Here is a 25948-nt window from a genome sequence, read left to right on the forward strand (position 1 = left end):
ACTCAGATACTCACTCAATTGAACCTATACTATCACGATTCTGACACAGATGATGGCATCAGAAACATGTAGATGAAATAGATGATTATACTGAATGGAAAAAAACCCTGATCTGAGCAATATGGTTTACTGTACATGTAAAAAAGGTGTCATGTTTTAACCTTTGATATTTTTGATCTCACTAAAAGAACATGGACAACTGAAGTAAACATAAATATACAGTACGTACATAAGTATGCACTTGCTGCTAAATTGCAACATATTTAAAGATGACTTTGGCATGTACACTACATAATAGGATGTTATATCAGATTAAAGTTATATCAGGTTAAAATTATATCAGGTTGATGTCATTAACGTTAAATACTTATGCTCATGCATTTTGATAAATGTATGGCATTTAGTTTAGTTTGAAAAACAAATTAATGATATGAATAAACAATGAATAACTATGAATATTTAACAGGATTCTAGTCAAAGAAATACATTTGAATTACACAATATAATTATACAAGTTGTATGCAGCCCTGTATTTTTAGTTGAAGGAATGTCATTATAGCAACAGACTATGAATTTAGATTAAATGAGTTTGGACAACTGGACTTTAGGTTATGATGAATAATGTTTTAAATGTACACCTAATTCATGGAATTATTAAATAGAGTTATAATGACTATTAAAAAACAACAACAACAACAACAACAACAACAACAACAACAACAACAACAACAACAACAAGCCCTTTGCCCAAATCTGTTGAGTGTTTAACCTTAAAATCAACTTTAACTTTTCATTTCAAAATTTATATATATTTTTTACAAATTTTTTTTTCAACAAATTTAAATTTCTTAATGTGTCAAAATTCCCATATTAACAAATAAACATAAAAAATGTTTAGCATTCAACATAAAATAGATTTACAGTGCCTCATACACAACTGAATATCTTTCAAAGATCTGATGTTACTGCCCTGACAGAATTGACTGAATCCAGTGATTCATTTATCTACAAAAGTCCAGGAAATCAGGAAATTTAATTTAAATTTAATTAAGTTGAAGCTTGTGAATTTCACAAGTGCTTTTTGTGCTCAGGACGAATCAGATGGTCCGAAAACAGACTGGTGCCGTTCAGGGGCTGGAACTAATGCATGATATACAAATATATAATAATAATAAATTAATAATAATAAAAGCACAAATTATAGTAAAACTCACTTTTATTGAAATCTTTCACAGAGCTAGTTGTGAATGTGGTGCACCATGCATACTGCACAATGCATACAATGTAAGATTAAGACACTGTTACGACGTTAGTCTCTATGTGCGCGCACAAGTATGCTAAACACAGAAACAAAAGTCGTTGCCACAGTATCAATACGATAGCAACCTCCTCAAGACAACCATTCTGTACATCTAATATTTACATAGTTTTGAACCAACGCATCTCGGGAAAAGACAGCTTCAGGACTGTGGAAGTGGGGGGGCTAAAAGACGATATCCCAAGAGTCATTTGAGATGCAGACAGATGAACTATTGCTCGTTTCTTTGAAGTTCGGGCCATCTCCCACAGAGAACGTCTTTGTGCATACACATCATTTCATATGTCTTTTGCTGACTGACACTGACCTAACACTCCCACACATACACCTACACACGCAAACACGTGCACTTATTCATTCACTGAACCAACTTGTTTTAGCCTGTGCTACTAAAATGGCAGTGATTGATTACTGTCCAGAAAGGCTGTTAGACACAACAGCCATTATTGCTCATCTGATCATATTTGTTCCCCTCCTGTTACACATAAAAACTTGACCCTAAGCCATCCATTTGAGAGAGAGGCTCGTCCAAATAAATTAAACAAAACTGTTAAACTCTCCCAACCAGACATATTGATGTGTCAAGTGCACACAACAAGGCATGGCACCTTTCAACAGGTGACTGGTGATAAGTCACAAGGGAAAAGTGGATTGCAGAGAAATTGCTGAAAATAAATAAAACAAGTAAAATTCCACACATTGTGAAACAGTCCTTGAAATCCTCTTTGTCGTTGTAAAACTGTGACAAGAATTAGCCAGACAGTCTCAGGCGGAGAGAGTCTGGCTAATTCTTGACACACACAAATCCTCTTTGGCCTTATAAAAAAACGTATAATCCTTTCTTGTATTTCGCTTCGGCAAGAAAGCATCTGCATAATTGCAAACTAATGCAAAAGTCATTCAGCATCTGCCATTCAGTATTATGTATTACCATTGGATAATACACAAGCCTGGTCTGCATGTCTGGTCCAGTGTAATGGCACCCCCTAAAGTCATGCACATGTAATAGCATGTATGGTATCCTTGTAATGAAGCAACACTTAAATAGTGTGGTTTACACACAACACAAATGATATCCATCCTGAGTTTTTTTGAAAACGAATGTCTTCTCTGTGTATTTAAAAAATCCACAGCATTTACAATGGGAACTAGGGAATGGACGTATGTAAATGTGCATTTCATTGATCTAACCAGACATGCTTCAGTGTCTAATATTCTGTTAGCGAATTAGTCTCTGAATCTCTCCTCTTTCTTCAAAGCAAGACAACACATTTCACCATTGAGTTGGGCCAAGGTCCTCAACAAGGCAGGATGTTTAACTTGGCTTTTCAGTCAGATGTACTGCTCATGTTCTTTATTAACTAATGGCTCTTGATTTGGAGTGCTTGAGTGAGTGTTTGCATTATGTCAGGTGAGAAAAACAATTTTATTCATCTGCATAAAATTATTATTTTTTAAATATATATATAATTGGGGGTCCACATATCCATAGGCCCACAATCTGGCCAGTGCCGATCCAGCGCTGGTGTAGCAGCCCAGTTTCTGCGCAAAAACAGTAAGATCTGTTACACCTTATACAAATTACCAGGACCGGTTAAAGCAAGCTGTCCGTTGCCCACATCACTAACTTCATCCTCTAAAAGCCCTGATACATCTGCATTCGGAATGCTGTCATGATAGCTGCTGAAGCTAATGTTGTCCTCCTTCAGCTCGATGGTCCAGAACGGGGCGTTCAGCTTGCGGTTCTGGTATTCCCTGTAAGTGTACACACCACCCACCACCGCCATGAGAGCTAGCACAACTATGATGATGACGGCCAGGATAATGATGTTGAACTGGCTCCATGGGAGTGGAGTCACTGTGGTGGTGGTGGTGTTAGGGGTGGAGCTGCCCAGGCTGCTCAGAAGGCTGCTGGACGAGGTGGTGAATTGTGCTGTAGCATTGGGGCTGGAGGTCATGGTGGTGTAGTGAAACCAGTGGGTAGTGGTTGAAGGAGTAGTGTGGATGACTATGGACAAGGCAAGAGAGAGAGAAGGACAGTTAGAGAAAATATCCACTAATGTAATATATCCACATATCCAAAAAACGAAAGTTAATTATTTATACTCCAGTGACTTTCTGGTGGTGTGGTGGACAGAGCAGTGTTTCCTGCACCACTGAATATAAGTTGTAAATGTGAGTTTACAGTCTTGTACTGAATGTAACGAGATAAAAAGGTGGTTTACTGCAAGTTATAGACAAGAAAACACACCTTTATTAAACACGTCTTAGTGGGCTGCATACATTTTTTTTTCCAGTTTAGTCTTATTCACAAATAAATGTCTCTCACAGATCTTTTAATGAATCATTCAAAAAGACTTGTGTCTGAAAATTATTTTTTGCTTTGAAATGCAGCAAATTTCACGTACTTATAGATATCACCCAAAAATTAAAATTCTGTCATTCTAAAAAAGACAGTAACGCATAAAGACCTTCCGTGCTGGTTGGATGCCGGACTTTGGGCCGATCGAGCGCGAGTTTACAGATCAAACACATACATAAGGCACATCACATTTGATAAACATGGAAGTTAATGCACATTTGAGCTTCCACTAAAATATGAATATATTATAATAATTGTATTATAATTAAAATGAATAATTAAAATGAATAATTAAAATGTCACCCTAAAAAAAATCGTACTCGGTTTTTAAATGGTAATGTATATTGAACAAGTCCATATTACATAAAAAAGCTTGTAGCTATATACTCTACCTAAAGCATGCACAATTAATTCTACATCTACAATCGTTTTGATAAACATTTGAGACATTACTTTTAAATTGTTCCATCTTTCACTAGTGCATTTTTAAAACATGCAACCAAAAACAGTATTTTCAGACTTATAACATTTCATACTAAAAGTTAACATCACTGCCAGTGAATACTAAGAAAATTGCAATATATGTTATAAATGAAAGATCAAGAGAATAAAGGAGGGTGAGAGCAGAAAGACAGTCCCATGTGGAGGGGACCATGATCCCACCCCTGATCCCACCCTGATCTAGTGTAATGTAGAGAACAGATGCTGCAAACTGGAAGAAGATGCACAGGCAAGAGCGATTCCATCTGTTCAGCAGAGAACAGACAATGTCAGACTGTATGCCGTGTAGACTGAAAACATACTTCAGCCATTCACCTCAGAAAACATGTTAGTTTTATTATTTAAGTACTATTATAGTATTTATTCATATTTTTAATGTGCTTGTATTTGTACATTTTTATTTTTAATTATAGTTTGTTTCCGTAATTTTGTTAGTTTATATATATATATATATATATATATATAGCTTTCATTTATTTTTAATTTTTAATTTTTGGCATTTTAGTATTTCAACTACCGGTACTACTATAATTATTTCAGTTAGTTACCAAGGTAAGAAGTTTTGAAATTAGTTTTTCATATAATATTTAAAATAGTAATCATCAGGACGGGAAAGTTTTCATTTAGTTAACTAAAACAACACTGCCATTATGGGAGATGCTATTTCAAAGATTTTTCAACCATTGTTGGAAAGTCAACATTTCCACATGGAGTTCCATTACAGAGTACCATTATCAGCAGTGAATGGCAACATGGTTGTTCTGTATCAGCAGAACATCTGGATAAGGAGCTCAGACAGGTCAAAAAAGGAGGATTTATTATTGTTGGCAGAGTGGAAAGATTGACGAAATGGAGTGTGGATTTGGCTGACTTTTCTTCATCCTCTCTCTTTCATATATCCACCCTGCGTCCTTGTTTACTGTTTGACAGCCCGAGTCAGCCTGCCTATGGGAACGTGCAGGGCTCAACATAAAAAAAAATCCCCAGTGGCCCCCAGGGCCAGTAGATCAGAGTTTTGCTGGGCCCTCTATATTTTTACTGGCCCTGAAAAAAATATAAGGAAAAGCACTTTCCCATTAAACTGTATTTATTGTATACATTAGGATAAATTTTTCTTGTCCCCTCACAATGACAGTAAACTAATTATTACATTACATGAGTGATGAGTAACGTTACATAGGCCTATTTTCACTTCAAAATGGTGAAATTAGACAAAAGTATATTAGTTTGCCTGATTATTTTTGTCATTCGTTTAACATTTATGGCTGTCAATGAAGAAAAAATGAAGAACAAAACAATGTTGATGTGGAAGGATATGGAAATAACTATAAGGAATGTAATGTAGGCTATGCAATATATTATGTGCAAAAAGGTGGTTAAAATCACATTACATTCTAACATTGTAACATTACAATCTAAAAACAAAAATAATGCTTTTGCAATATGTATATTTTAGTCAGAATTATTGCGCTACTATTCTATTGTGCTCGTCTGTTTGGCAGCGCTCATTAAAGGGTAACTAAACCCCTGGTCAGAGCCTGACTCCACCCACTGGCAATATTTGAAAAATGCTGGAAAAGTGGGCAGAGCCCAGCAGAGGGGGGCGTGCACCTGAGACGCATCTCTTTGTATGGAACCTGTCTACGTCACCAACCACCCCTTACGTCACAAACCACCACAAACATCCAATAGGAAAACTCAACTGCAGTAGCCACCGTTCAACCTGAAGAGGGCAGCACTCAGACGTTTTTACACCATATATTGTAGAATTAAAACACTCGATACACAAATGTCAAAAAAGTTACTCGAATCAATGAACAGCACTAATAAAGCCCCATTCTTACAGATCATTAACTAAAAAAAGTTGGTTTAGGGTTTAGTTACACTTTAACGGAAGCTTGAATATTAGCGGAGATTCATTTGCAGAAGCTCGTCCTCTCCTGACAGTGAAATGGACATATTTGTTTGACTTTTTAACATTTACAGATGGAGAATATACCTGTGAAATGTAAGTTAAGCACTGAGGAAAGCACCACGTCTCAAACGCATTAAACAGCGCAAGTATTTATCTGTCAGTCAGCAACAGTAGCCCATCTGTCAGAGCATCCGCAGGGCAAGCTGCTGTAAACTTGTTAACTATATCTTACCAGTTATTTTGAAGCGCTTAATATATGCTTGTGTCATGTTTAGGACTAATTGTACTATGTACTTTCACTGCAGGAGGTCACACTGCGTACTCCGCTATTTTTCAGATGTGCTCGTATCAAACTACTGTATCCATATAAACGGTATTGCCTCATTCCATATCGTTTAATAAAAATCGATATATTGTAGGCTACAAACTCGATATACCGCCCAACCCTACTAGGAATGTCCTCTTACTTGTATCAGCCTCGTAGTTCTTTGACATTTTAACACTTTATAAATAACCTGAAGTAACATTGACACTCTTTGTGCCACTGTGTATGATGTTTGCTGTTTGTTTTGCTGATGGCCCGCGCGGGCCAGTGACTGGGCAATCAACTAGCCCGACATACTCTTTTACTGGCCCCGGGCCATCGCTTATGTCGAGCCCTGGGAACGTGTGATCTGTCCTCTTCACAGTTCACCACTGATAGAATCCGGTGCGCACAGACGGATGTAATGAGTCAGAACGCTGATCTGGGATTAGTCATTCTACAACAACTTTCCTCTCTCTGATAACCACAGTCACTTAACATGCAAGCTCACCCCTTGAAATAGGTGATTAAAAATATTAATATATCTCAAGTTCAGTTCCTTCCTGGATAACATCAAGGTCTCCATGATGCATGATATATTCAATACACTGCAATATGGTTCACAACTGAAACCGCACCAAATGCATGAGAAAATGTCAGAGAAAGAGAGAGAGAGAGAGAGAGAGAGAGAGAGAGAGAGAGAGAGAGAGAGAGAGAGAGAGAGAGATTCAAAATCTCTCAACTGGTGTTCACTTCACTTTTCTTCATTACAAAGTCATGTAGAGGTGGCTCTAACTACTGCACTGACAAATTATAGTTTTACAGTTACAACTTCCTCTTTAATTGAATTGTTGAAAATGATATGAATGAGCACACACAAAAGAATTTTAAGTACAGCTGCAATTTTACCAACAAAAAAAGAAAAGAAACCTGCGATATATCAATCAATGACTGATTCGGAACAGCTCGAATATCCCTTCCAGTAGCAAAAATCAATCCATTATTATCACTAGAGTTTTTATGCATATTAGCCTAAATGTATAGTCTTTGGCTCTCACCTGTACGAGTGCAGTTCCTTGTGAGCGCGTCCCCCGTGAAGCCCTCTGCGCAGCGCTCGCAGTGCGGGCCCGTAGTGTTGTTGATGCAGCTCAGGCAGTGGCCCGTGTCCGGGTGACAGATCCGAGGGGACAAGCGGGGGTCTCCGTTCCCGCTGCAGTTACAGGGAAGGCAGATGCTGTCGGCGTTGTAGAAGCCATCACTACACTGCTCACAGTTGGGACCCTGGTACTCCGGCTTGCACTGGATACAGAATGGCAGGCCGTTTGAGTCTAAACACGTGTACACAAAGAAAGGTTAGGGTGAATTAGAGGAACCAGACACACCTTCTGGTAAAAAAAAAAGTGTACAAGACATTTTTACTGAAATTGCCAGAGGACTTCTGCTATAAAAAAATGACATTTAGAGACACAGGAGTTCATTTGACCAACAGGTGGCAGAATCTTATAAGGATGCAGAAGGCAGTATGAAGGGAAACTGAGGTCTTTGTTTATATAAGCCTATATTGAGTTGTCAGATTAACCTATCATCCTCCAATCACTCTGTAAAAGTGTTATCTCCTTTTCATTTGACTGCAGACCAAGTTATCATCCAACTGGCAAAATCCGGGCTTTGAAAAGGTCCGATGACTTAAGCTTAAGTGAAATTATGTGAAGACACCCTTCCCCATGCAAAAGTACTACCTAAAGTCTTCAACAGCACTACTGCAACTAAAATAAAGTAGAACACACACAAACTGTACAGTAAATAAAGACATCCACTTTGAAACCTGCTTTTAAAGATAAACATCTTTCTTTTTGTCTGATCACACAACTATGATGAAAATATATATAATATGAATGTTTTAGAAATTTTACATTTGTCAGTTGTCCACTAGGAATAGTGCTAAAAAAACAAGATGATATGATTAATGCATAAATGTTGTTTTTCCATTTCTAACAAACCTAACAAAAACGATCATGAACTTTCAGCTGTTCTGTATTCATGGGACAGAAATGTCACATAAAGGGTGGGAACTGAAAGTATATATAGTGTGTATAGTGTGACCTGCCACTGCAATTAAACCACTTGCAACCAAAGAGACATCATAAAATCAGCATGATGATTATATGACTTCTGGGAAAGTACTGAGGAACTACTGATACATTTATAGCGTACTACTCTACATGTGTATTCTAAAGTACTTGAATGCCAATGGTGAGACACATTATTCTCAAGAGCAATATCACACACTAAGGAAATTTGTTGTCATCTAGTGCTCATTTTAAGTGATTACTCTCTGTGATGAAATAAATAGGAGAGATGAACCAGAAGAGGCGATTTAACGAGAACAACAGCCTCAACCAAACATGTTTTTCTATCTCCTTCTTTTGGCAAAACTAATTGGCGGGCCCATACAGAATCTGTAAACGCTTTTTGCATTTCCTGCACTGATCTGGGGAGCACTTAGATACATTTTCAAAATAATAAAGTAACTAAATAAAGTAATAGAGTATACATTACCATTCAAAAGTTTGGGGTCAATTATATTTTTGAGTGTTTTTGAAGTCTCTTATGCTCAACAAGGCTGTATTTATTTGATAAAAAAACAGTAATATGGTGAAATATGATTACAATTTAAAAGAATTGTTTGAAATTATGTGATTTAGTGCTCAAGAAACATTATTATTATCAATGTTGAAAACAGTAAATAAATAAATATATATATATATTTTTTTTACCCCCCAGCATTTTCTTTTGCAATCTTTTGTAACAGTATAAATGTTTTTACTGACACCTTTGATCAATTTACAGGATCCTTACAGAACAAAATTATACATTTCAACATGAAAACTCTTACTGGCCCCAGTAGTGTAATGTACATTTTGAATGACAGGATAGCCTTAATAACAAATAAGGACATTAACAAATACAAAAGTACACACACACACACACACACACACACACACACACACACACACACACACACACACACACACACACACACACACACACACACACACACACACACACACACACACACACACACACACACACACAATTATAATAAAAAATAATAAAAAAATAAAAAAATCAACAACATTGTACTCGTACCAGAATTTAAAAACTAAATTTAACAATCGATTTTATACTCCAGCCCAATGAATAAGAGGTAAAATAAAAGGAATATGAGAGAGAAGAACTAAGAAGTAGGAAGAAAGATGAAAGGGACAGTTAAAGCAGAACTAAGTAATTTTTTTTACCTTAACCGAACAGCTATGGAGTCATTGTAATGTTTATATTACTGATTTTGTGTTGAATGGTGGTCGTCTCGCACCCCCCGGGTGCCTGTGAGCCGCAAAACCACCCTTACAACTTTGGGCCGGCGGACCGCCGTGAGCGTGTCACGCATTGAGCGTGACAGTCACTCATTTCGGTCTTTTGTCACGATCTCCCCCCACACATTGTATTTCTTACGCTGAAAAACAATTTGTAATATATTTAATATGCCAAACCTCTGGCCGCGCCGCTCTCACTGTGGAACCGGCAGGAATCAAGCGCGTCTCCTTTGGTGTTGTTCGTCGAGCTACACAATAGCCAATCAGAAAATAGCACTATTGTATCTGGGTAAGATTTAAGGCAACAACCAATGACAAAAATGTATCTGTCGGCTGGATGTCACTCTTGCCTGTCTTCAAAACTTGAGAGCCCTGCGAAATAATACGACATACATGATACACTTTATTGGTGTCATCTGGCATTTAGGCTCAGGTAAGCCTAACGCGGTAGGCTACTTTATTATTATGAAGTGCAGACTGAGGCCGTGAGTGCAGATACACTCTGCGTGAGTGGTGTTTACGACAGTAACATTATATACAAGTACTCTACAGCGACTCTAGGGATCGCTGTTTGACAAAAACAGAAATCCTGCATAGTGCCGCTTTAAAGCAAAAACCATGTTGAGCCATACATAAAGAGCGAACTAGAAGCAATAAGACAGACTGTATGCGGCATCTGCTGTGAATCAAATATATCTAGCAGAGAGGCAGTTTTTACATTACATATGGAGAAGGCCAGTGAATCAAGGGAGCGCTATGAGCCTAAATCCTATCATCATTTGCCCAGACTCAGCACCTGCATACAGTCGACAGCAGGATATAAAACCCAAACCTCCAGGCAGTGATGTAGACCCAGGGACTACTACACTGGAAGGACCAATTTTCCACATTTCTCAAGCATGAGGGCAATAACCATCATGGTAAGATAATGACACAAAGGACGGAGAGAGACTGAGGCAGAAAACAGCCCATTTAGATATACATCATCCCGACAGTAAAACAGCCCTGTAGGCACAAAGAGCTCCTCTGAGCTCTTTCAACTTAAAACTATTATCCCAATACAGAATTAAAAACTTTCACACAAGAGAATGAAAGTACAAAGAGAAAAGAAACTGACTACTTGAGCTGTTGGTAACCAGACTGAAATCATTGGACATACACACACAAACACACGCACAAACACAAACGCACACGCACGCACGGACGCACACACACACACACAGACAGACACAGACAGACAGGCTCCTTTTGTTTGGTCTCACCTTTATGTATTTATTCCCAAAAGCTGTTTTTCGTTTCTTTCGTCACCAGCAAAAACTTGACAAAAAACTAAAAGCTGCTCAGCACAGCATATGTGCCAACATGTTACAGCATACAAACATTTCCGGTGACACAAGATATTCTTCCTTATGTTGATGTGACTCGTGACGATAATGTCTAAAATGAGGCTAGCCAATGTTTAACCATCTCATAATTACATCGCCAGCAGCAGCTTCTTTAGTGTGGTGGTGACTTTTACCTAGTAGCTTTTTCAGCGTCACAAGCATAGGCACACAGACGCAACGTTTGACACACCATCTCAAAGGTATGGACATGCTCACAGCTATAATCGTTCCAACATTTTTCACACTTACTGACCAAAGTGAGAATTCAAAAAAACACATAATGAACAAATAGTTAAGAGTAAAGACAGAGTAATAACATACATAATGGTTTTAGAAATACATTTAAATGTACAGTAAACAATAATTACACGGAGTAAGTGAATAGAGTCAAATTATTCTTCTGCTCTCTATATATGAAGAGTTATTGTCCTATATTTTCATGTTTTAAATATCTGCTTATTTTAAGGGCTCATTGTGTATGCTTCACTCTCTCATCTGTCTATCATAAGGGGCGGACAGAAAGAAAACAGCAGTGACAAATAAAATACTTTTTCACAGACTGCTGAATCAAAGCTGAAGCTCTGGTGGAACAAAGCTAGCGACTTCATCAAAATGATAGCAACTGACACTGCGTGGCAGATAACAAGCCAACCAGTGCTAGGTCATATCCAATGCAAATTCAGCCAGCATATGCAAATCAAGCATGCATTTCACTCAGGAAATCTAGCATTAGCAAGGAGAGCAGAGAAAATCTGTAACACTTGTAAAGAAAAAGGACAATACAATTTGCTGAGGAAATTTCAGTTGGGAATGATTGAATTAATATTTAAACTACAAGCAAATGCCACTTGAACTCTGCTGCGACTGTACATATTTTAATTTCTGCCTTAAAATAAGTGAGATGTTTTCAGTAGCTGGGAAAGAAAGTCTTGGATGATGTCAAAAGCTTATGACAAATAAATATAATATACACACACACATATACATACATACATTCAAAAGTTTGTGGTCAGTAAGATTTTTCTTCTTCTGTTTTTGAAAAGTTTCTTATGCTCACCAAGGCTGCATTTATTTGATAAAAAACACCGTAACATAAAACAGTAACATTGTGAAATATTATTACAATTTAAAATAACTGGTGTCTATCTGAATATATTTTAAAATGTAATTTATTTCTGTAATCAAAGCTCATTACTGATCATTACTCCAGTCTTCAGGGTCAGATGATCCTTCAGAAATCAGTCTAAATACTGATTTACTGCTCAAGAAACATTTTTTAATATTATCAAATGTTGAAAACAGTTGTGCTGCTTAATATTTTTGTGGAAACCATAATACATTTTTTCAGGATTCCTGGATGAGTAGAAAGAATGCTAGTTACGCATTTAACTGTAGTTCTGTGAATTCTGGATGACCGCCAGAGGCAGTGTAAACACTATGGATTATCGCAGCGCCAGCTAGATAGGTCGAGAGAATATACCAACAAAGTCATGTGGCGTGACGTATGCTGAGCCCTGGAGGGTAAAAGCTATAGTAGCTCAGCACTCTACCTCGGTACGCCTTTCTCACGCATTCCGAGTGACTGAGAACTCTGGCTGTCATCCAGAATTCACAGAACCACAGTTACATGCGTAACTAGCGTTCCGTTTCATTCTTATTGACCGCCAGAGGCAGTGTAAACACTATGGATGACACATACCAACATAGTCATGAGGAATGCCACCCACCTGATGAAATTAAGGCTGCTCCAGAAGAACCGCAGAACTAACGGCATGATGTGCCGCAATGTTGACCTTATAAAACCGGGCAAACGTGCACGGAGAAGCCCAGGTAGCGGCAGTGCAGATATCCACCAGGGAAACTCCTCTAAAAACAGCCCATGAAGATGAAATGGCCCTAGTGGAATGGCGAGTTAGTCTCCAGGGCAGTGGTCTCCCTGCCACCTTGTAAGCCAGCGTAATGGTCTCTACTATCCAGTTCGACAACCTCTGCTTCGACACCGGAGCACCTTTTTTCACACCACCATGGCAGACAAATAAATGGTCTGACTGTCTAAATTGAACAGTAGAGTTCACATAACACTTCAATGCCCGAACAGGTCACAAAAGTTGCGCACTTGAATCAGACCCTGAAGTCTGAAAGGAAGCCAATTCAATGTGCTGATTTATGAACTGAGGAAGAAGGACCTTCGGAAGAAAAGAAGGATTGGGTCGTAGAACCACCCCGGAGTCATCCGGTAACCAACGCAAGCACAGTTCACTAACAGACAATGCGTGCAACTCACTGACTCGCTTCGCAGTAGCAATAGCTAACAAAAAAGAAGTCTTCAAGGACAACCATTTAATGTCAATGCTTTGCAAGGGCTCAAATTGGGGGGAGCACAGGAATGCAAGCACGAGTGACAAATCCCACACAGGAAAATGAGGATTCCGAGCAGGGTTCAGACAGCGCGCGCCCTTCAGAAAACTGCAGACAAGACTGTGAGAGCCAAGAGAAGAGCCACCAACTGGAACATGATATGCAGAAATTGCAGCAACGTACACTTTCAACGTGGAAGCTGCTTTTCCTTCCTCCAGTAAACGCTGAAGAAAGCTTAAGATACTTGGAATATCGCATGTTGCAGGAACAAGCCCCCGTTCCTTACACCATGCAGAAAAAGGCTTCCAACGGGAAGCATAAATCTGTCGTGTGGAAGAAGCCCTAGCATTAGAGATGGTGTGAATAACAGCAGGGTCACAATGCTCCAGGGAAGGATTTAACCCAATGGCCAGACCCAAAGCTGCAGATGAGTCGGGTCCGGGTGCCAGACACTGGTCTCCAGCTGGGAGGGGAGGTCCTTCCTTGGGGGAAGCTTCCATGGATTGCCTGTCAGAAGTCTCAGCAACAAAGGAAACCACGGTCTGGCTGGCCATCGTGGTGCCACGAGTAACAGTCTGTGCTTGCACAGGGAGATCCTGTGCAACGTCTCCCATAACAGAGGGAAAGGTGGAAACGCATAGAGCAGGCATTTCGGCCATTCGTGAGACAGCGCATCCTGGCCCAGGGGGCTGGACACTTCTGTCCTTGCGAACCATAAGCGACAGTGGGTGGTCATCTCTGAAGCAAAAAGATCCACTTCTGCTCTTCCAAATCGTAGCCAGATCTCCTGCACTACCTCTGGATGAAGCCTCCATTCTCCTGGATGTACTTGATCCCTGGAAAGAGCATCTGCAGTCTGATTGCACGCTCCTGGAATATGAGCTTCCCTCAGTGAAGCGAGTCGTGGCTGATACCATGTCAGAATCTCGTGAGTCAGCAGTAGAGACCTGAGGGATCTCGTGCCGCCCTGGTGATTCAGATGGAACACTGTTGAGGTATTGTCTGACCGAACGAGAACATGGCGGCCTGCCAGAAGCGGCATGAAGTACTTTAGAGCCAAGAACACTGCCCTTAGTTCTAGCAGGTTGATATGTTCTGTGGCCTGAATTGTTGTCCAGCGCCCACAAATACCCCTCCGATTCCACGTTGCCCCCCATCCTGTGAGGGAAGCATCTGTTGTGACCAACTCCTGACGAGAGGGAACAACACCCAGGGGCACTCCTGCCTTTAGGAACTCTAACCGTCTCCACCGCCTCAACTCACATATGCAATGGTGGGAAATCATAACCAGTCGATGGCGATGTCTGGTGGGATCTAGCCGCAAACTGTTGTTCCATAATTGGAGTGGTCTGAGGTGGAGTAAACCCAGGGGGATCACCACTGTAGCCGCTGTTAACATCCCTATCAGTCGTAGGACCACCTCGTACTGCAAAGACACACCCGGGCGAAAGCAGAATGTTCGTCACACGATCCTGAGACAGGGAGGCAGACACTAGGCAGGAATTCAGGGTCAATCCTTGAAACGTAGTGGTCTGTGATGGAATCAGACGGCTCTTTTTCTCGTTCACAGAAAAACCCAGCATCTGCACATGTCTCAAAAGCACTCTGGAGTCTTGTACAGCCTGCCGCTCTGTGGGGGCACAGAGAAGCCAGTCGTCCAGATAAGGAAGGATACGCAGTCCTCTCATCCAAAGAGGGGACAGAGCCGCACTCACACACCTTGTGAAGACGCGAGGAGTAAGAGAAAGGCCGAAGGGTAGCACCTTGAACTGTCAAGCTTGATTCAGGAAACTGAAACGCTGAAACTTTCTGTGATGCACAGCAATTGGGACGTGAAAGTATGCATCCTTCAGGTCGACACTTACAAACCAATCGTCTGCCGTCACAGACCGGAGAACATCGGCTGTGCGCAGCATTCGAAAAGGAAGGACCTTCAGGAACAAATTCAGAAGCCTCAAATCTAGAATTGGGCGGAAACCACCGTCCTTCTTTGGAACAAGAAAATATGTTGAATAGAACCCGTCTCCCTGAACGAGGGGATGAACTTTTTCTATAGCTCCCTTCTCTAGCAGTGAACAAATTTCCAGAGAGAGAGCCACTGCGCGAACCGCTTCTCTGACAATCGTAGGAACGATTCTTAAAAATCTGGGAGGCCGGCGTCGAAATTGTAGAGTATATCCCCTGCTCAGAGTTGCCAACACCCAGGGGTCTGTTGTGTTGGATCTCCAGTACTCCAGTTGATCTATAGAAAAACGATCGTCCGCCGGCCTGACTGTCTCAAGCTTTATGTGTACGATTTTCAGTGGTCGCGGGGGGACGCTGACGGGGTCCTCCCGGAAACTGACGATGAGGTGGGCGAAAAACTCTCGCATCTTCAGGAACACGAGGTCTTTGTGGGGGCTGTGGTGCGGTGTAGCGTGCCGGCGGAAACGTAGCTCCGATGTGGCATAGTGATGTCGGGTCTGAACCGCTGACATCCTAAAGGTAGGGTTAAGCTGCACCTGCGTCAGTTGATGAGTAGCTTCAGACAGCTTTACCCTCTTTTCCAACAGTTCCGGAACATTCGGACCAAAAAGATGCCCAGGAACAAAAGGAAGATCTCTCAAGGTTTTCTTACAGTCCTCCGGCAGTCGTGCTTGGGCAAGCCACACTTGGCGGCGGGCTGCCAGAAGCGTGGCTGTAAGACTACCCAGCTCGCGGGTCACATGGCCTGTAACCAACAGAGCAGTTTGGAGGAATTGTGAAATAGGTGGATCTGCATTTGCAGGTTCCAGCGTACTGGTGGCAGCAAGAAGTAACTGGCAGATTGTGTTTTCTGCTTGAGTAATGTAAGCAACAGACTCATATGCCTTTTTTAGCAAGGAATCCGTACGACCGCACTGCGCACTGGGACATCGCACATTCCCTCCTAGAGCCTCATCAGGAGACACCACCAAAGCTGCCACAGGCTGCTCTATTTCCGGAGCACGACCCACCCCGATAGAATCTGCTTCAGCCATAGATGCTAGCGTTCAAACAATCTTAGAGCGCCGCTTCGGCGGACCAGAACCAGTGAGAGCATTTGAGAATTCAGCCACAAAATCCTTACATGGTGGCATGGCAAAAGAAGTTGCAGCTGTGGTCTGTCTGAAAAACACATTCGTTTGGGTGGATTGGACAGGTGACTCATCAAGTCCTAGACGAGCAGCTGCCATGCGAAGCACAGACAAAGTATCATCGGAGGAGGGCTGGGCTTGTCCAGACGACTGAACTGATCCCCCACTAGACCCCTCTGCTGCTGGGTAGCCAGTGAAAACAGCCTGAGCTGAGGGTTGCGCAGCAATATCCATAGTATTCCCATGATCATGGAAAAAGGAATCTGAAGCACTTGTAGAAAGCACATCAAACTCTGAACGATGAGAAAAACAAGGGGAATCAAGAGACTCTTCCACAGCTTCTTGATTCCGAACATTCTCATCCTCATGTGCAGGTGTAGTAGATGCGACAGGCTGAAGCGAGTGAAGCAGGCGTTTCAGCTCTGCCATTTCTGAAGAAAGCATCGACACCGTCGTAGAAAGTGAACCTTTCTCAACATGTGAATGCTCATCACCTCGCGATTTGGCCTTCTTAGCTGGAAGGGGAACACCCGCTGCCGCCGACGCCCTGCGCTTCAGAGTGCGTGAAGGGGGTACATCTAACTGCCCAAGTTTTACTGTTGAATTAGGGTCTAACTCGGCAAGACGTAGCCGTCGTTCCGACATAGGCAAAAGGCTGCAGTGCACGCACCGGTCCGTGAGAGTCTCTCGCAGATGTTGAATACCCAAACACGACGGGCAGAAGTCATGACCGCCGTCAGGGAGAAGATTATTAGGGCACAGCCTACAAGTCAGTGGAAAACCAGTGGCGATCGAGCCGTGAGCCATAGTTACGCGCTAATAACACCCTCGGATAGCACCTTAAGGTGAGTTAAGCGGGATAAAAAATAATAAAAAATTAAATAAAACGATTACCTCGGGTGAACCGACAGGTAATACCAACAAATATCTCACGAAAAAGATAAAAAGTGTCTAAAATGGCCGGCGGATTGAATCGAGGGACAGAAAGTGTAAAATGGATTTGAGACAAAAACACTCTAATAGAGTAACGGGAGACCGTTAACTCATACGCGCGGAAAACAGAAGCCTCCGGATAGCAACGAGAGGCACAGAGTGTCACCGACGAAGCAATATAAACTCACCAAAATATTATTCCAAATCCTTGAATGGCGTAGAGTAGACACGCGCTGTCACAACTTGTGAGGACGAAACTCGCTGCTGTGGTAAGCTGCACTTGACAGCGTGAATAATCACTCAATCAATACAACCTTTCTCAACCAGGCGAGAAAGTGAAAGAGGTAGAGTGCTGTGCTACTATAGCTTTTACCCTCCAGGGCTCAGCATACGTCACGCCACGTGACTTTGTTGGTATATTCTCTCGACCTATCTAGCTGGCGCTGCGATAATCCATAGTGTTTACACTGCCTCTGGCGGTCAGTAAGAATGAAACAGAACAGCATTTATTTAAAATAGAAATCTTTTTTAACAATATAAAAGTCATTACTATCATTTTGATCAATTTAATGTGTCTTTGCTGAATAAAAGTATTAATTAAAAAAAAAAAACTACCTAGCTACATACATACAGTACATTCAACAAAATATATGGAACATTAAAAGCTATTATTTTTTAGATATTCAAGAATACCGTATTTTCCGCACTATAAGGCGCACCGGATTATAAGGCGCACCTTCAATGAATGACCTATTTTAGAACATTAACTGTATATAGGGCGCACCGGATTATAAGGCGCATAAGATACTGCAGTCAAACGTTTGACTGGGTTTCGTTATGCATCCACTAGATGTGCTAAAGTGAATGTAGCGAGTGCGCGGCACCGGAGATGAGGCGTTTATTAGTAAGCGTGAGCGCGCTGGGGGGGGGCACGTAACTTACATTCGCAGCCTGACTCATACGAGTATTCATGTGTGGCGGCTCGCTGACAGCAACAGCTGGCTGTTTTGAATGAGACGACCCGGTTACTGTGAACGGGGAACGCTTTATGAACATTCTGTGACGCGCGAGCAGCGCCGGGGAGGACAGTGTGTCTGTTTGTATGTCTGTTAGTAAGAGTGAGCGCTCGTGAGCGGGCACGTGACATACACACATAGCCTGATTTATACGAGGTTGAACTGGCCGTGTGCCAGAGCAGGCATAAGATGGACACGAGCGCGAGTTTGGGGGCGAATTTAATAACGCGGAGCGTTATTAACCAATTGATCCTATTAACCAATTGATCCATATATAAGGCGCTCCGGATTATAAGGCGCACTGTCGTTTTTTGAGAAAATTAAAGGCTTTTAAGTGCGCCTTATAGTGCGGAAAATACGGTATGTTTAGAGAGCCGTGAATAGATGTATGTTTCTTTTTAACTGACATACATAAATAATTGATAGAATAATTTTTCATTTAATGTTCTGCTGCATCTACCTTATAAAGCCCCTTCAAACTCCAGACAGATCATATAAGGTCCATGTTTTCCATGCAACCGTACAAATAATGACTGACAGCTGGTTTGGAACGTACATTGACAGTGGCATTTACATATTTATGAGACCTTCTGTGGAAGAAACCTAGTGAGAACGACCTAATGAAACCAAGGGGCACAATATGGTTAAATATGTACAGTATTGAAAGATGATGAAGACTTGAAAGATCCCTAAGCTGTCAAAAGAGAGTTTAATAATTTCATATTTGAAAAACTCATCCACCTAGTTCATCAAACAATAAGCACTACACGACTACATACATTTATAATGGAACAAATCATGTCTCAACAAATCATGTGTGTGTTTTTGGAGACATCATGGGTTTTGATTTAACCACAGACACAGAAAGTGTCAAGGCCATTTCATGGTAACAATAGGAGGTAATAATGACTTGTTCGGCGTTCAAGACAATTGATTTCAATCAGTCTCTGAGACAGCATACATTTGTTAATTTAGACGTGCTGTAAGTACAAACAAAGAATTATTGAAGCAAAGCAAATCTAGTGTTTGTGTTTTGCGGTAGTATGCCATACGGAACCGTTGCCACTGAACCTGCTTTAATGACGGCAGTGGGGCTCGACAGCCTTAGTCAAACGGGTTGGCGCGTATGGTCGGGTTGCGGAGAGATTGCGGTTAGGTCACATGTGAACTACGAGGAAGGAGCAACATTAGCAGCAGAAGGGAGGTAAAGGTCAGTAATCTGGGCTGAGTTGAGTGGGGGACGGAGGGGGGGTGAATCTGGGACGCCAGAGTCACTGTCGAGCCCTCTTGAGGTGTCGTGGGCTAGTCGACGAAACACTGAGGACGGAAGGTGCCCACTTGAAGACCCTAGAGATGTTCCCTACTCCGCTCAATCCAGAGGGTTGTTATGGAGGGACCGCACTGTGGTTGCAGCCGTTCTGTGTGCTGACGCGCAAAATACACTGCAGCTGTTAACACCAGACAGAAGGAGATTCACATCACCATATGGAAAGAAGCGTAAATGGATGGAGAAGCACAGGTTACTGTAAAGCTACTTCTTAGTTGGTGCTTATCTTGGCGAAAGCCGAGTACAAATCAGCATGAAGTTTTAACATCTACTCTCGTGTAATGGAAATCTAGTCATTTACAGAGATGAAATAGCTGACTTCAGAGTGTTTGCTCTAAAAGGACTGATTTCAGAAAAGCAACTTCAAAAGCACTTTCTTTTCCCAATGCAGAGATCCTAACCGTAATGAAAAAGCTTGCTCTTGCGTTCTCACTAATACTCTTATAAAACAGGTATAAATATAAAACAGATATTTCTGATACTGCAGAATTATTACAGCCTTCCAGCGGTACTACAATACACAATAGCTACTGTATAACACCTATCTTCTGATATCACTGCACCCGACTGATGCCAACTATTATCCACATTTTACATCTCATGAACTACATAATGTGTCCTTAAAGTCACCATGAAACCAAAATGTAAGTTTTTTGGCTTTAATTATGAATATGTTAGCCTTAAAATTATCTACTGTATAAGCCAGTGTGTTTAAAGAGAATGACAAAATTTGCATATAGAAGATAAAAGCGTTCAAAACTTAGTCTCTCACTTCCGCCAATATGGATCAATGATTTTGATAGCATTACTCTACACTTCAGCTTCTCGCTAATTTTTTCTGTCCAATCAAATGCTCTCTAGAATCTGAAGCATCCCGCCCCCTACACTATAAATATACGCTGAAGCTGAAATCAGTCACTTGTTCACATAATAACTATTTTCTATATGGTGAATGGCACATAGTGCACTATTATAGGGAACTGGGAACGATTAAATTCAGACATTGTAAATATGCTTTCCATTGGGGTGAATGATGTCTGGTTTCACTTTAGTGTCACGCGAACCACAGCAGCCACACACAGTCTGCTCCGCTCCAGAGACCAGATAGCATAGAGCGAATCATATACAAGTAGGCACAGACCACAAAACGCTTTGGACCCATTTGAATACTACACAGAATGCTGTATTTTAAAACGACATTGAGGAGATTAGGAGGAGAAACAGACTGTGCATTAGAAACAGCTCTGACAAGTAGAAGAGATAACACTGGTACCATGCACCAACATAAATTACACACTTTTCAAATTACACATCCTCAGGATGATTGTGTTCACTGTTTTGCTTTAGTAACAGTTTCATTTTAAATCTAAAGGGGGAATCTATTAGATTGTGGCTGTCAAATACGGCTTTCCCGAACTCAACGGCTCTGGCTGAACTGTGATGTAAATACAACGCTATTGGCTATTGTAAAAAGGGGAGGAGCTGCTTGATATGTCCTGTTCTGTCTTCCTGTTTCAGTGGAAATTGTCAACACACTGAATAACGCTGCACGTTTCAAGGCACTTCAGTAAGCCTTTAATATATTTCTTTTTTATATAGTAGACATTGTATAGAAACATCAAGGCACACAAGGCCATGTTATATTGTGAATAAAGTATTAGCTTATTTCATTGCTTACACAACAATAGAAGGAGAGCAAAGAATTAAAAAGAGTAGACACTGACGAAGTCTAAAGCAGTAAGAGCTTAAGAAACAAAGCCACACAAAGCATAAAAATAGTATGAATAAAGGCTAGAGCAGAGAAAATTATCTGTTTTTTAAATACAAGCTGGTAGTTTACTATTTGAAATAGTAAGTGTAAAAGAAAAATCTGTAAACAAAACAAGGGGAACAATCAGAAATAAAGAAAATAAGATAACAGAGGTATTAACAAACAGATAAGCAATAAACCGGTACAAAGCACACGTTATTGTACACCCAGTACAACAATAACCTACAGGTGCACCTTTAAAAAAACTCACACACTTATGTATTTATAAGTTTGTCAAATCAATTGGATACCATCCATGAAATTTGTATATTAAATCAAGGAATGAGAATATGAATAAGAAAAACTGGAAAACGGGTAGGTTTTCCAACACAAACTGTGTTTCCCTTTTTATTAGGTGACTTAACCTATTTGTCTTAATCACCTGTGCTACACTTACATTACATATAAAGCTTACATTACATAAACAAAAATGTATTGAATGTATGATTTTAACTAATATACACTACCCACTACAGTTTGGGGTCTGTACGTTTTTTTTAATAGAGAAAGAAGTATTTTATGCTCATCAAGTCTGCATTTATTTGATTAGTTGCATACAGTAAAAACCCAAAGATTCCTTCAGAAATCATTTTAATATGATGATGTAGTGCTCAAGAAACATTTTCTTATTATTATCACAGTTCTGAAAAGTGCTGATTATTTTTGTGGAAACATTGCTAAAACTTTTGCCAGGATTATTATTATCATTTGAAAAAGAAATGTTTTGTATATCAACATAAATGTCAATTTTAATTGAATGCATCCTTGCTGTATAAAAGTTAATGAAGTCATTATTTAGGCACTTATTTTAATCTTACTGACCCCAAATTTTTAAAAGGCAGTGTATAATAATATATAAACGTATTACAAATTATACAGAGACAACAAACAGTTGAGCAAATATAATGCACATACAAAGAGAAAACATTTTTAATTTCTTCTCTTTCTGAAGATGATGTAAATTCTGTCTAAGCACCGTACTTTATATTTTGTTAGTTGAATTTTCTATTGTTGACTGCCTTAAACAAGAAACACAGTGCGTTTAATACTATGCGACACCATGGGAATGAAAAAAGTAATATATTTACATAAACACTCAACATCAGTGTTAGCTGTGATGAGATCTAAGTAAAGAGCTTCTGGCTGTGAGTACTGCGGGATGCATCCAGACTGTAGATGACCAGGGACACAATGAAAAGAAGAGAGAGAAAGAGTCCCTGAGCACCAGCCGGACGGTGACTAAAACTTGACTACATAAATCAATCAGGAGTTGTGTTATGAGCTGTCTGCCGTTTCCTCTCTCTCACAAATACTGAAAATTGGGTTGTTTGGTTTCATGTGTCACTTCAAATTTGATCTTTGAAACGGTGATATCACACCACCTCAGAGCTAAAATATGTAGTGTTAATGACATTTATGCTAAGGGCACTTGATAAGAAACCATACTGGCATTGATCCACAGCACTTAAATCTTTAAAGAGCTGTAAAAGGCTCACCAAGACACAGGCTAAAAGGTTTATCCTTTATTTGGTTTATGGCATTGGCACTCAGGGGTTAAATACAGTAGCAGTTTCTTATTTAAAAACATACTGTAGCTACAGTAGGGCAGGAAGTGTGCAAATGGGTGAAACAACTGCGTATTATTCCTGCAACCCACCTAGTTTGGTGCTCATAATTGATTCCTCTTTTGCATCTTTGTGCGCTTGAACAGACACATACACACAAAATTATGTCAATATACAAGTAACGCCAAGTATTCTCATAAGCACATGTCTTAAGTGAATGTAAAGAGTTGAGAAAGAAATCGGATATGTATCATTCTATTGGATCCGTGTATTCGGTCTTAAAGTGACAGCAACCAACAAATACTGCCTGTCATTCATGTTAAAGAAGTGGTATAATGCCCCTTTTTAAAATATGTCAAATAAGTCTCTGTTTTCCCCGGAGTGTGTATCTGAAGTTTTAGCTCAAAATACCCCACAGATAATTTTGTACAGCATGTTAAAGTTGTCCCTTTTTTACCCCTTTTCCACCAAGGCAGAGCTGGTGCTGGTTTCGGAGCCAGAGCCTAGTTTCAATTCGGTTCTTTGGTTTTCCACACGCAAAGCACCAGCTCCGAACCAGGAAAAGTGGTTCTTAAGTAGCACCAAATCATTGCTGGTCTAGAACAGAGCCAAGTAAGAACCACTTGCGTCAGGGGCTGGGGGCGGGGTTACCGTGACCAACAAGACGAATAGAAACTTGTGACTGCCATTTTTAAATAGCAGCTAGTCGAGCTAATAGCAGCTCGATTATAAATATCCGTCTATGTAAGTTACGGCGAGCTGCACAAACGTGTTGGACTCCGATGTATTTTGTAAACCCATGAGCATCCATAGTATTGCAACGTCCGTTATTGTTGATGGCTTGTTCGAGATGCATCGGAGCGGCGCGGACCGATCGGAGCTGCGGGAGTGTTTGGAGAACATACGACTCCTTGTGCTTTTAGATCGCTATCGCAGTGCTTTGATGTCATGCGGAGATTGATCTGCGAGAAGCCGATGCATCTCGAACAAGCTGGCGTACTGTTTGGCGCTACCGCACTAGCGTTGCTGGGCAACATGAGACGTATACAGTGACGTAAGATCTGGCTCTGGTGTGGCTCTCTGGCCGGTGGAAAGGCAAACCGGTTCTTAGTAAGCTCGTCAGTAGAACCCACTCCGAACCAGCTTTGGCTCTGGCTCTGAACCAGCACCTGGTTCTTGTTGGTGGAAAAGGGGTATTTGAGGGTCAGTAAAAACATGCCGTTTTGTGTGTCCCTTTAAATGCAAATGAACTGCTGCTCCCGACACAGAGGGCTGAGCTTCAAGAGCTTCTGTATGTTTGCAGCTCCTGATTACCTCACACAGACAAGTACTAAAATGTCAGAAACTGTTCTGCCTTTTATGTTTAAACTGGAGTCGGACAATGATGGAGAGACTCAAGAAGAAGTGACAAAATGTAGAATGCAACAGGACGTTTCTGAATGGTTAGTTGATGAATTTATGTTGCTGATGTGGAGTTCACTATCTTCAAGTCATTGATTAGCATATTCTGTCATGATAATCTATAAATCGCTCGTGTGGGAAACGTTGTAAATGCCTACAGCGTGACATGCTAATGCATTTGTGTTATGTACTGTATTGCATTGCATGTGAAAAGACTGATAGGACAGCTTGAGCAGAATCACAAATGTGCTCTACAACAACTCTTCCTCTTCTCAACATGGACTGCGTGTTCCCGAGGGGTGGGGTTTATGTCAATTTTAAGGTTAGTGATGTCACTAACCCGGGAGGAATGTCATGTAGGCTAGTCACTTCCAGCCGTTTGTTGTAGTCCTTAAAAAACGATTTCTTTAAAAGCAAATATCTTCCTTTGCTTTGAACTTTGAGCGTTGTAACTTTGCAGATGTTGTTTATGCTCAAACAGCAACATTACACACTAACTAAAGTTAGAAAAGTGAAATCATAATCAAGCACCCCTTTAATCAAACAACAAAACACAGCTTTATCAAAGATCTATATTTAATTTATATGGTCAACACTATAGTGTTATTTTACATTTCAACCTAATTGTTTCATGTCTGTACCTGAATACACTACATTTCATTTTTTTATTACTTTATCTGTTACTTGTATTTTTTAAATTCAGTATCATTAAAATTATTGAATTTCATTAAAACATTTAAATATTAATACACTTATACAAAAATAAGCTAATTTAAAATAATAAATAAATTATTTTTAAAAAGCATTTTCGGTTTCGCTTTTCGGTGCATCCTTAATACAGACACTTAAAAGTCTATAAATTAAAAGAACATATTGCCAAATATGAGTCTTTACTGTTGCATAATATTGGGAATATTTTAGCAGATTCACGCTGCATTCAAATGTGGTTTTACTTTTCTCTCCTGAAACTCAGCAGTGTATAGGCTATGTGGCACTTGCTCCTCTTGGCAGCATGAAAAATAAAACTTTTATTCGAATTGCGAATAGATTAAACACAGAAAGTGAGCAAAGAGCACTCCCTTAATGACTGAAGCTGTCAATCACTTCAGTTGCAGCGAACAAACGCTTTGCTCAACTCTGCAAAACGCGTTCTAAGTAGAAACCTTTGACGTTCATTAGACTACAGAGCGTGAAATACATATAAGCACAAGAGTGTTTGAAAAACGCTGCTTATCAGTGGGTACTGAATTTAATCGAAATAGTCTTGGCTACTGGAACCGCAGC

At 40.4% G+C, this 25948-nt stretch overlaps 1 protein-coding gene across 1 annotated transcript in view; it reads right to left on the reverse strand.

Annotated features, from left to right (window-relative positions):
• Positions 1–1198: 1198 nt before the first annotated feature.
• Positions 1199–25948, reverse strand: part of LOC143748638 (multiple epidermal growth factor-like domains protein 9) — a 140223-nt gene continuing 115473 nt past the window's right edge. The window contains exons 5-6 of the mRNA XM_077240704.1: positions 7459–7728; positions 1199–3326 (exon numbers count right to left, since the gene is read on the reverse strand). Coding sequence (XP_077096819.1) covers positions 2884–3326; positions 7459–7728 — 713 coding nt within the window. The 3' untranslated portion in view covers positions 1199–2883. The remainder of the gene's footprint in view (positions 3327–7458; positions 7729–25948) is intronic.

Source organism: Siphateles boraxobius, unplaced genomic scaffold, assembly GCF_051911475.1.
Source record: "Siphateles boraxobius isolate OS27281-9 unplaced genomic scaffold, OSU_SipBor_1 24, whole genome shotgun sequence".
NCBI lineage: Eukaryota > Metazoa > Chordata > Actinopteri > Cypriniformes > Leuciscidae > Siphateles > Siphateles boraxobius.